This window comes from Chinchilla lanigera, unplaced genomic scaffold (assembly GCF_000276665.1).
Source record: "Chinchilla lanigera isolate Chin_1 unplaced genomic scaffold, ChiLan1.0 scaffold00081, whole genome shotgun sequence".
In the NCBI taxonomy this organism is placed as follows: domain Eukaryota; kingdom Metazoa; phylum Chordata; class Mammalia; order Rodentia; family Chinchillidae; genus Chinchilla; species Chinchilla lanigera.
Genome location: NW_004955482.1, coordinates 323,210 through 335,391, shown reverse-complemented (window position 1 = coordinate 335,391; position 12,182 = coordinate 323,210). Strand labels below are relative to the sequence as shown.

The following is a 12,182-nucleotide window of genomic DNA, read 5'->3' as shown; positions in this document are numbered from 1 at the left end:
TGTAGTGTGTGTGTGTGTGTGTGTGTGTGTGTGTACGTACGTGGCACTGCAGTTGAACCAGGGCCTTCATGTAGTGTGTGTGTGTGTGTGTGTGTGTCTACGTATGTGGCACTGCAGTTGAACCAGGGCCTTCATGTTAAGCTCCATCCCCAGCCCTTTTTGTTTTTTAATTTCAGAAGCACCCTGCTAAGTCATGAGCCCTGGGCTGGGCTCAAACTTTTTTTTGGGGGGGGTCCAGATTCTGTGCTTTATAATTAACTCTTTAGTCTCAGGAACGAAACTTAATGATTAGTAATACTGTCCATCACTTCAATTTGCATTAGGTTATCACAATATTTTGGTTTTTAGGGCTGGGGATATAGCTCAGCAGCACAAGCGCCTGCCTAGCAAGTACAAGGTCCTGAGTTCAATTCCCAGTACTAACAAACAAACAATATTTTGGTTTTGCTTTGTTTTCTTTCTATAATCCAAGCTTCACTCCTTTCACCTTAGCCTCAGGAGTCCCTGGATCACAGGCTGGCACTACTGCACTTGGAGGGAGTGTTCTTTCTTATATGCATCAAAATTCATACTAAACAATAAGCCCTAGGTTCCAAAAGGGGATCTATTTTTTGTACCTGTCCATAAGTCTTACTCCACAAGTTAGACAAAAATAGACACCAAAGTGCCACGGGCTCAAACTTTTGCTCCTCCTGCCTTAGCTTGCCAGTGCTGGGATCACAGGCCTATGCCACCACACCCAGCTCAAAAACTGGACACAAAAAATCATGGTGAGCACCTATGCTTTTTTAAAAGAATCACCTGCTTTTATTTTTATTTGGGGGCTTCTGAGAATCAAACTCAGAACCCTACGCTTGCCAGGCAGGCGCTGTGCCACTGAGCTAAATCCCTGGCCCCCCATGCTTTTCTTTTTCTCCATTGCTTTCAGTGTTTACCCCACTTATGGGAGGACACACACAGGGCAACATATTACCGTTTCTCATGGGACCATCTTCATACACCGGGCACACGCCATAGTATAGGGCTGGTTCCTTGGCGACTGTCTCTCCGGCCTTATTAGAGCCAATCTTGGCAGAAGCACTGAGAAGCACTGGGCAGGCCTCAGACATTGCAGCCTCCTCCTCCGGGGGGTTCAAGCCCACATTGTAACCAAAATCCCTGTCCTCAGAGTAACTGGCCCGCCCGGCAGGGCTGCCTGCAGCAGAGGTCAGTGTGCTAGGTGTGTCCAGGCCCACTTGGTTGGGAATGGAGGGAGGCAAGGCCCCACCCTGCTCCAGCAAAGCCTGAGCCAACTTTTTCTCAAACACAAACCGGGTGGTTGCCGTGATGGGCCCACACTTCAGGCCAGCTCTGACAATCTCTTCTCTAAGGTCGTCCGGATTCAGGTGTTTCAGTCGTGCCAACATGGCCTCCATTGTTGCAGCACCTGGGGACAAGACACCAGAGACAGATGAGCTGGGTGGTGGACACACAGGTGGCACCTGCGCTTGGCATGTGCTCTCAGGTACCACGGGACCTCTCTCCTCACACAACCTGTGTCCTCACCACCTTTTTAGCTGTGCTGCTGGTGTGAGGGAGGTTTTGTTCTTACAACCAAGCCAGCTTAGGGCTGCATCACTGTAACCCTTAGCATTACTGAAACCCAAAGCCTTGGTTTCCTCACCTATAAAATGGACATAGTAACAGCTATACTCTTAGCTTATAATGAGAATTAAATAATGCATATAACGTCTGCAGCACTGGGTCTGACACTACCCATGAATGTCAGCTACAACTATTAAGCTGTCAAGGATACAGGTTTATTCATCTTCCCCTGTAAGTACGGACCATACTAATAATTAGAATTAAAACAAGGCAGGTACCCCATTACACACTGACTGTAAGACACAAAAATTCCCAAGACTGCTTACCAGTGTGGGTGAGATGAGAAGGAGCCAGGTGGGAAGGGATGGGAGAAGGCAGCACTTCTAACTATGCTTTTGTAAGTTTCTGACTTTCAGAAATGTACATGATTCACATACCACAACAAAGCTGCCAGGCGTGGTGGTTCATACTTACAATCCCAGCGTTTGGGAGGCTGAGGCAAGAGGATCTCTAATTTGAGGCCAGCATGGACTACAAAGAGTTTAAGGCTAGCCTGGACTACACAGTGATATCCTGTCTCAACAAAACAAAACAAACACCAAGTAAACAAATGAAAAGATGGTGGTGTCACTCAGATGGAACACAAATGAGCCTGACTCTTACAAATGGCAACAGAAGAATGGAGAAGAACTAACCCACATGATTGGAAAACAGTATGTGACAAAGAACTGTACATAGCCGCATCCTCTAGCGGTTTCCCACAATGGCAGAAGGAGGCATTCTGAAGCTACTGAGACTGGAGACAGAAAAACAGGCAGTTAGGACAGGGCCTGAGGGGCTGGGGATTTAGCTCAGTGGCAAAGCGCCTGCCTGGCAAGCGCAAGGGCGTGAGTTCGGTTCCCAGTACCGGAAAAAAACCAAAAAAAAAAAAAAAAAAAAAAAGGACAGGGCCTGAGTACACTGAAACCTGCAAAGTTGGAATGCTAGGCAAGCCTACTCTCCTGATGTCAGAGGCGTAGCTAAAAGCAGCAACTGCTCCTTCTTCATATCTGGATGTAGGCCCTCCACATCATCCTCCCTTGGAGCTCCTCTTGGCTATCGAGACCTTTTTTGTTGTTGTTGTTCTTTCTAATAAACTATACCAGTACACTGGGATCATGTTCGGGAACCAGAGGAAGGAAAGAACTGGTTACATTGCTGGCACCCAACAGGGGCACTTCTCTACGGAGAGTTAAAGTGTGGCAAAATGACTAGACCTCCTGGTGGGAGTGTTGGCCCAGCAGGGAGCTGGATTCCTTTGAGGGTGATCTCTGAATGGGAGGAACCAATCCCCCCTCGCCCCACCTTGAGGGCTCGCAGGTCCTCCAGTGGAAGCAGGGTCCCAGCAGCCTCACCAGGTATCCAGCAGAGACCCCTCCACATGCCTATCACGTTCAGCCTGCACGCCTCCATGGGGTGACATATAAACTTGCTCTGTGCCCTCCCAAGTATCCCCTTTCCAGATAACCTGAGACCCCTCTGTCAGAGCCCTCTTGTAAGCATCCGTTAAGAGTTAAACCACAGGTCTGAGCTATTCTCTCTCGCCTAGCATGGGTGACCCTCTCTTCTCCAGATGTCTTGACAGATTTCATGTGCCAGGAGCATAGGATCCTAGTTCACATCCTGGGCTTTCCCAATCTTGGGTGTCCCTGGTGCCCGGAGCCCTGCCCCCACATTCAGGAGGCCTATATCTGGCAAATAGTGCCTTGAATCCCCCGGGGAAGGTACCTTTCACCAAGGATAAGACTGGGAGAGTCCCTCAGGCCTCAGTCTTATTACCACACACTGGAGATGAGTTTAGCTCTGGTCTGGCACCTTTTCCGGTGTTCACAGGGAACCAACTTCAAACCTCTTCAACCAGATCATTGGGTGGGCCTGCCTCTTCAGCTTCAGTCAGGTTCCTGAACCCCACTGCGATACGGACCATAGTCATCAATTCCTGAGAGAAAAACTCCTGCCCCTCGGGACAGTGACCCTTCTCATTGGTGGCTGGACTGAGGGGTACCCTCATGAGGGCCTTTTGTGCTTCCTGAGATGCCCTCAAAATGCCTGCTATCAGACCCAATCATTCATCACAAGGATCAGGTGCACCCTTGGGAGAGTGCAGCCTCCCAAGGTGAGACCTTGACACATACAACTGTTGACCACCTCTCAGTGTGGGGTTCCCTCTCCTGCTGTTGTGAGCAGACAGAAGTGGAAGAAAAGAGCAAGAGAAGATGTTAATAGGACACTTTCCTCCCTGCCTCTCTTACAAATGGGGAATGCTCACTCTCAGAGCTGTCTGGTTACCTCCACATTTGACCCTCAGACCTTGAAGAAAAAGCACCTAATCTTCTATACCCATGCATGGCCTGTCTATCCCTTGGGGGATGAAGCAAATGGCCAACAGAAAGGAGGAACAATTATAATACAATCCTCCAATTAGACTTATTTTGCAAAAGGCGGGGTAAGTGGTCCAAAGTGCCCTACATGAAAGGTTTTACTGTGAGAGACAATTCTGACCGCTGCAAGTTATGTCGCATAGACTCAGCCCTGCTGGTAGCCCTTATCCCCTCAGCTCCAGAGGAGCCCCCCTCCAAGAAACATCTCCAGAGCCACCTGTGGTGGTACACACTTAGGAGGCTGAGGCAGGACCATCGTCATGGAGTTCAAGGCCAGCCTGGGATATACAGTGAGTTCAGGAGCAGCCTGGACTACAGAGCAAGGTCTTGTCTCCAAAAACTAAAAAAACAAAAGAAAAGAAAAAAGAAAGAAAAAAGAAAGAAAAAAAATCTCCTGAGAGGCCCCCATCCTTACCACCCCCACAAAGAATTTCCTAAAGAGCCTTCCTGTCTCCCTATCCTGGGCCTACAGTGCAAGGGTGGGGGCAAGGGCACCCCACTCTGCTTCCCCTCCAAGTGACAGAAGCATGGCCAAAGAAGCCTACATGTGGGCTCAGATTCTATTCCCCTGGGAGACCCGGGATACATCAAGAAAGACCTAGGCAAGTTTTCAGAGGATCCTCACAGACCTCTCGTTAAGGAATGTGCTCTCCCTTTGAGCCAACTCAGAAAAAGACGCAGTTCTGAGAGAAGTACAGGCTTTAGGGATGAACAATTCACAGCCCAACAAGCAGCTGAAACCCATTTCCAGCTGGGGGCTGTAGCAATTCTCCATGAGGAGCCCCTAGGGGACCTTAGCAACTCAACGGGATCAGGACTTTGGACACACAGACATTTCCTGGCCTGTATATCACAGAGCCTCCAAAGGACCCCAGTCAAACCTCTGAACTATTCTAAACTTGATGATGACACAAGGAAAGGAAGAAAAGTACTTCAGCCTTCCTCAAGCAACTCAAACAAGCCCTATTCATACATACCTTCCTGCAAGCTGAGTCACCAGAGAGATAACTTACCTTAAAGGATGAATTCATTGCCCAGTTTGCCCCTGACATTTAGAAAAATCTACAGAAGTTAGCTATAGGACCAGAACACACTCTCAACCACCTATGAAGATTAGCCAACAAGGTTTTTGTTAAATCAGGATCAGAAGAGGCCTAAGCAGCAGTGAAGTGACAATAAGAGGGCTACCCTTGCTACAGACTGGGTTTCTCAGGACTCTTCCAGGAGTATGTCTCATACGCACAAACCCACACACTGGGTTTCTCAGGACTCTTCCACCAGTATGTGTTATATGCACAAAGCCAAGACACTTCAAAAGGAAGTCCAACTAGCCTCCATCCAGGTCCTATCCTAATTGCCAGAGACCATTTAGAAGGTTGTTTGTCACCAGATGAAGGTCCCAGGGGCAAAGCACTCTGACATAATGATCCAGCAGGACTGATAGAGCCAGAAACTTCCCTTGGCTCCCAAGACCCAGACCAGGAACCCCAGATAACCCAATTCCCACCCAGGATAAAGCTCTTATATCACATTCTCAATTTTACCCATCACCTTCCCAACCAGTCTAACCCTAAATTAGCAAAAAGCTGCTGGTCATGCTTGACCCCTACTGTCACTCATGGCCCACTATGTGGTCCCATACTGGCCTCCACCTGGCCCCAGGTAAAGGCATCCATCACCCACACATTCAGTTACAATCCTTTCTTAAAGGCAGTGGCTGGGGTCTAGGACATTGCTACACAATTTGCCCCGCAGCTGAAGATCCTCAAACCCTCTGTCACCCATTACAGGACCCCCTGCTTACAAACCTCAATATCTTGACTGCTCCCCAACAGACCTCTGTATAAACATCTCCTCCCAAAGACCCACACATTCTTCCACATGCTAGGGACTCAGGGTCTTTGGTGTGAATACACTTTCACCATTTACAGATAGACTGATCACAGGAACCATTAACCTTCCTAAGATCTACTGGGTTATCAGACCCATATAAATAAAGGAAAATTTAAAACCAGCCCAACCTTCAGTCATACAAATAGACAACTCCCACTACAGACTCTCAGAAAACTGTCCAGATTACAAACTCCAGAGGCTGGGCAAATGGTTTCCAAATACAAAAACTTGTGCCCAGCTCGCACACATAGAGGACAAGACTCTTCATGTCTAGATGAGAAAAAGCTGGCCTTCTCCCTTATAAACAAAACAGACACACAATCAAAGCAGCAGCAGGTTCCCTTTCAGGCCCTCACAGGGCAGCCTGGGCCAGTCATTCCAAGTGTGGACCACACTTAGCACGCTGGCCACAAGAGAGATTATAGCCCTATGCTGCCTTAAAATCCTCTGCTTCACTGTCCTTCCAACATCTGCTTTCACTTAATTTCCAACATGCATGGAAACTAGACATCTCTGCATATTTTTGCCTGCCTACCAGCAGGACAGGTACATGCACATTAGGTTATCTATCCACTATAAGTCCTCCTTAAAGGCTCCCAGCCAGTCCCAGTTCTGATCAAAGTAATGACCCCACAAAAATAAAAGGCCAGTACAACTTAGCCCCTTACTGATAGGAATGGCGATAACAGTAGAGACTGGTATAGGATTAGCGAGTCTCACCACACCCTTACCTACTTCAACAAACTCTCTCTTGATCTTGCTAAAAGTCTACAACAGATGACATAGAATCTAACAACCCTCCAAAACCAAAGACACTGGCAGCAGCGGCTCCACAAAAACTGGAGCTTAGACTTTCTAAATACTAAAAAAAAGAGGGTTATATCTATTCCTAGGAAAAGAAATGCTGTTTTTATGCTTACCAGTCTAAAATAATAAGAAATGCACCACAAAAACTAACTGATCATGCTTCTAAAATTCACTGAAAGTCATCTGGACCATAGGGATCCTGGTCACAGATCTGAAATTAGAATCCTGGTTACTTCCCCTGGCAAGACCACTAATGTAACTTACAGTCTTATTATTTGGATCATGCATGCTCAATCTCAGTCAAATTTGTTTGTTCCCAGTAGCCAGATTTAAAGCTACCAATGATGCTGCAGACAAAACCACTGATGGTTTCTAATCCAGGCTCTTAGACCTCACAGTCATAAGGTTTCTAATCAGGGACCTTAGAGAGACCTCACAGTGGCGGACCCTGACGGCTGCACCGTCAATGCCCCTTCTCAGCCAAAAGCAGCAAAAACTGAGGGCCCCTTTCCCCTAGCGGCAGTTAGGGTTATCTCTGTCGGGTGACTGTGACCAGGAGACGGAAAAACGATAGGCAGTTAAAACAAGAGTCCAGGAAGTCAGAGTGGGAAGGAAAGCTATGCTCTGATGTCAGAGGCTTAACTACAAATGGCAATCACATTGTTTCAAAGGACAAGGGCATGGGTAAACTGAGATAAGCCCTGGGAAGTTGGGGTGCAAGGGAAGTGTGCCATTCTGAAGTCAGAGGCCTACCTAAAAGCTCAATTGCATTTCATTTTCACACTGAAGTCTACATATAAACCCCTGGACTTAGACCCTCCACAGCATCCTCCCTTCCAGCCCCTCTCTGCCAGCAGCAAGAGCTTTTCTTTGTTCTTTCTAATAAACTACACCTGAGTCATTCACCACTGTTGTGATTGTGGACTTTACTTTTTGTCGTGTTCAAAACAGAAAGCCAGAGAAAAGAAAAAATTGATAACACTATTTTATATGTACTCTAGGACTAAGCAAATAACTGTGGCTGATGAGACAGCTTCTTGTTGACAAAGGAGATGGAGGGAAAAGACAACCGGGTCAGTGGACCACTCTAGGGACAGCCAGGAAGCACAGAGCCTCTCCAGCATCAGGAACAGGCACAGACCACACCTAAGTGCAAAGAAAGAGCTGTGGGTACGGTTCACAGATCCTTGGCTGGAATAAACTCAATGATGGAAACTGGAAATATCTGTACAAACTCACTGGACAGACAGACAGACACAAACATGAAAATTGAGTTTAGGTCTGCAGACTGAACAGAGGTCCATCAACATCAATTTCCTGGTTTTCATACTTGATGCTAACAGTTAGGGTATCTAAGTGAATGGGATACAGAATTTCTACTATTTTTTATTTTGATTTTAAGTTTTGTTTTGTAATTTTGTTTTGTTTTGTTTTTTGTTTTTTTTCCGGTACCGGGAATCGAACTCACGACCTTGCGCTTGCCAGGCAGGCGCTGTGCCGCTGAGCTAAATCCCCAGCCCCCTTGTTTTGTTTTTTTGAGACAGGGTCTCAACCTGTAGTTCAAACTCATGGGATCCTCTTGTCTCAGCCTCCAGAGCGCTGGGATTACAGGCATGCACCACCACACCAAGCTATTTTCAAATAACTAGATTTACAAGTAGATGAAAAATTGTACAGAGACGCACCCTGGACCACCCAACTTTCCACAAAGGCTGATATTCACATAACTATATAGCATGTTATCAAAACCTGGAAGCTAGCAGGTCACAGTGACATTGCCTGAGATTGAGGCAGGAGGATCTGTAACTGAGGCCAGCCTGAGCTACACAGTGAGTCTGAGGCCAGCCTTGACCTTATATAATATCACGAACAGACCTGGGACTGCAACAGCCCCTGCAGGCACTTTGTCCTGAATCCTGAGATCACACATACAAAGGGAGTTGTCTCATTAAGGGGAAATCAAATTTTTTAGTAAAAGTAGCCAAGAATGCTTGCCAAAACCAAATGACATACCTAGGCAAGAATGGTAGCAGAAGACTCCTTCCTTTGTGTAACCCTTGTATTTACTGCCCCTGTGTAACTGATGACCTTACAATGTAACTTAGGATGTCTTTGTGCAACTGACAGCCTTGCAATATAAACTGAGATGTTTGAACTCCCTTGACAACCCATGATGTCACCCAACCCTCCAATCATAATGCACCAAATCTGCTGGGAGGGGCTCTGACTCTTGAGGAAAGATCCTAGTCATGCCCACTGGTGTAATAAACTACCTTCTAAACCTTCTTGGTGCCATTTCTTCCCATGTTCCATCTGTTTTCCATAACACCATCACCAAAGATCTCCTTCCTGCTGCCCCTTACAGTGAATCCAATCTCCCCACTGTCCCCACCTTTTGGCAACTACTAATTAGTTGCTATGCCATAAGACCTTCACTTTGAGAATATTCACAAAATGGAATCACACAGTACAGACCTTCTGAGATTGACTTTCCTCACTCAGCACAAAGCCCCTGAGATCCACCCAGGTTGAGTGAACCCTGCTAGGGAGCATACTAGGGTATGAACCTGCCACTGTTTATTTAACCAGTTACTCCTTAAAGAACCCGCAGTGATCCTCCTGCCTCCTTAAAGCTCCCGGGTTGTTGTTTCCAGTCTCAGGCAGTCACAAACAAGAAACTATGAACATTCACAGATGAAAGTAAGTTTTCATGTCACAACAAAAGCTCAGGAATGAAGGGCAGGTCTCATTTTCTGGAGAAATTGCAAGAGATGTATGAGAGACCCAGCTTCTTGACATCTATGTAGACTTTTGGAAATACAAGGTTTTGTTTTTTAAAGTCATTCTAAGCCGAGCGTGGTGGTGCACACCTGTAATCCCAGCACTTGAGAGGGTGAGGCAGGAGGATTGTTGAGTTTAAGTCCTGCTTGAACTGAAACCGTCTCAAAAAGACAAAAAAATAAAATAAAATAAAGTCATTCTAATATCCATGCAGTGATCTCTCTCTCTCTCTCTTTTTTTTGTCTTTTTAAGACAAGGTTTCACTATGCAGTTCAGGCTGGCCTTGAACCCACTTTGTAGCCCAGGCTGGCTTCAAACCCGCAGTGATCCTCCTGCCTCAGCCTCCTGAGTGCTGAGATTACAGGACTGGACTATCATATGTAGTACTGGACCCATACCATACCTCATTTTAGAGTTAACTTTTATTTCCCTATGGCTGGCAATATTGAACATCTTTTCACATGTTCAGGTAGTTGGTACTACTTTTACAATCTTTCATACATCTCAAATGAAAAACTAAAAATCAAAAAGAATTTCTTAATGAAAAAGACACTGCAAATTCTAATGCTTTAGCCCCAACCCTCCTAGCATATACTTTATTCTGCTTCGTGTCTGGCCAATTTTCAGTATCAGTCCTATTACCAGACACTTAGGCTCATACACTCAGGTTTGACTGAGGGCTAAAATAAGCAAAGGGGCCAGATGTGGTGGTGTGCACCTATAATCCCAGCACTTGGGAGGGTGATGCAGGAGGACTGCCATGAGTTTGACACCAGTCTGGGCTATACAGCGAGACCCTGTCTTCAAAAAATGAAACAAAACAAAGTAAAATAAAACAATAAATAAATATAAAATAAAATAAAACAAAACAAGCAAGGGGAAAATTATAACGGACAATTTCTGTAAAACAGAACTCCAAACTTTATGCTGCTGAGCACACAGCAAAACCCTCCCCACTTCAGGCAAAAGAAGTAACAGAATATGTACATGCCAGTCCTAGGAGGCCTGGAGGCTGGTTTGTTTTCCACCAGAGGAGGATGAGCTGAAGATGGCTGAAAGTGACAAAACAAGTGTAAAGATCTGCACTGTCTATGTACCCCTCCTCTCTGTTTCTTACTATATAAAAGAGCCTTGCCTACCTCTAAGCAGGTAGATGGTGCTTTGAAGCAAACAGGCCCTTCCATCTACTCAGAGCTAGCTTTAAGTAGGTCTTTTTTCCCTTTTTACCTAAATACATGGCATCTTTTGATACTGTCAGCAGCCAAGCAGATGAACCTGACTGTATGGACCTAAGCAGTGGGTAACAGTTCTGCTCTTGAGTTTTTTGTAGTGCTGACAGTGTGAATGATCAAATCAGCATTCTACTTACTAATGATGCCTCTAACACTCACTTAAGAGGATGAAAAAAAGGTAAAACTCAATAGAGTGGAGAGTGCTGGACCCAATATCCAGAGACCTGCATCCCATCTGTCCTGTGCCACAACCCTGTATGATCCCAGCAGGATCATAACCTTTCTGGGACGTCCTTCAGCTGTAAAACCAGCAAATGAGAAATAAGTTACCCAAAGAACCTCCCTAACCTAACATATGAAGGTAGAGTTATCAGTTTTACTTTTTTTTCTTTTCTTTTTTTTTTTCTTTTGCCTTTTTGAGACAAGGTCTCGCTATGCAGTTCAGGCTGGCCTTGAGCTCACTTTGTAGCCCAGGCTGCTCTGAACTCGCAATGATCCTCCTGCCCCAGCCTCCCGAGCGCTGGGATTACAGGAATGCGCCACCACGCCCGGCTTCGGTTTTACTTTTTACTATTTCATTTTCCTCTAACAGTACCTGCCAAAAAGACTTACAGCAAGAGCAAGGATACTGAGCCTGGCAAGGAGGTGGAGGGCTGACACGGTGCTAAGCATCAGCTGCAGCGGGTGTTGAGTCCCGGGTTTCCCTTTTTTTGTTTGTTTTTTGTTTTGTTTCGTTTTTGGTACCGGGAATCACGACCTCGCGCTTCCAGGCAGGCGCTTGCGCCACTGAGCTATATCCCCGGCCCGGGTTTCTCAAAGTAGCGAAAACCCTGCCCACAGGACCCCACATGAGCTTCCAGCCTTACAGCTTACCCACTGTCTGTGCCTGAGGACGCTTGCATTTCATCTCCAAATCTTTCCTGGGAGTACCAGACTGAGACACACACCAGCCGCCTCAGCAGCTCCACAGGGCGCTGCCTGTCCTGACACCGACAGCACTCAGCTCTGTACGACCCAGCTCTCAAAACCCCTCTCTTACTGCTCCCATCTTGCTCCGGAGCCCCACGGCAGCCGCGGAGGAGCAGGGACACAGCTCGCAGTCGCACGGCCGCGCCTCCGTGTGCCCGGACCCAGCTCCCGCCTCTCCTGGCTCCTGGCAACCTGGCTCCCGTCCGCGGACATCACACCCGAGCCGCACCGGACTTTTCCTTGCCTCCCTCTACGTCCCCCCATCAGGAATCCCGCTTGGCTTCACACTTCAAACGCCCGCAGAACCCAGCCAGCTCCCACTGCGGCCCCGGCGGACACGACCGGCCCGCCTTGCCGCCACCACGGCGAGAACCTGCTCCGCATCGCGTCCCCGCCCGCCCCCCGCCCGGCGAGGCTCCCCGGAGGACAGGGCTTCCCAAGCTCTGAACGCGGCCCGCCCGGGACAGCCCGCTCCCCGCTGGCCGCGGCAGGGCCG

The 12,182-nt window shown here is 47.3% G+C and overlaps 1 protein-coding gene across 1 annotated transcript in view; it reads right to left on the bottom strand.

Moving 5' to 3' along the window:
• The window catches only part of Ankle2 (ankyrin repeat and LEM domain containing 2), a gene marked incomplete in the record, with an annotated part of 31,668 nt that overhangs the window by 18,527 nt on the left and 959 nt on the right, over positions 1–12,182 (bottom strand). Inside the window, 1 exon segment of the mRNA XM_005402948.2 lies at positions 974–1,426. Coding sequence (XP_005403005.2) covers positions 974–1,426 — 453 coding nt within the window.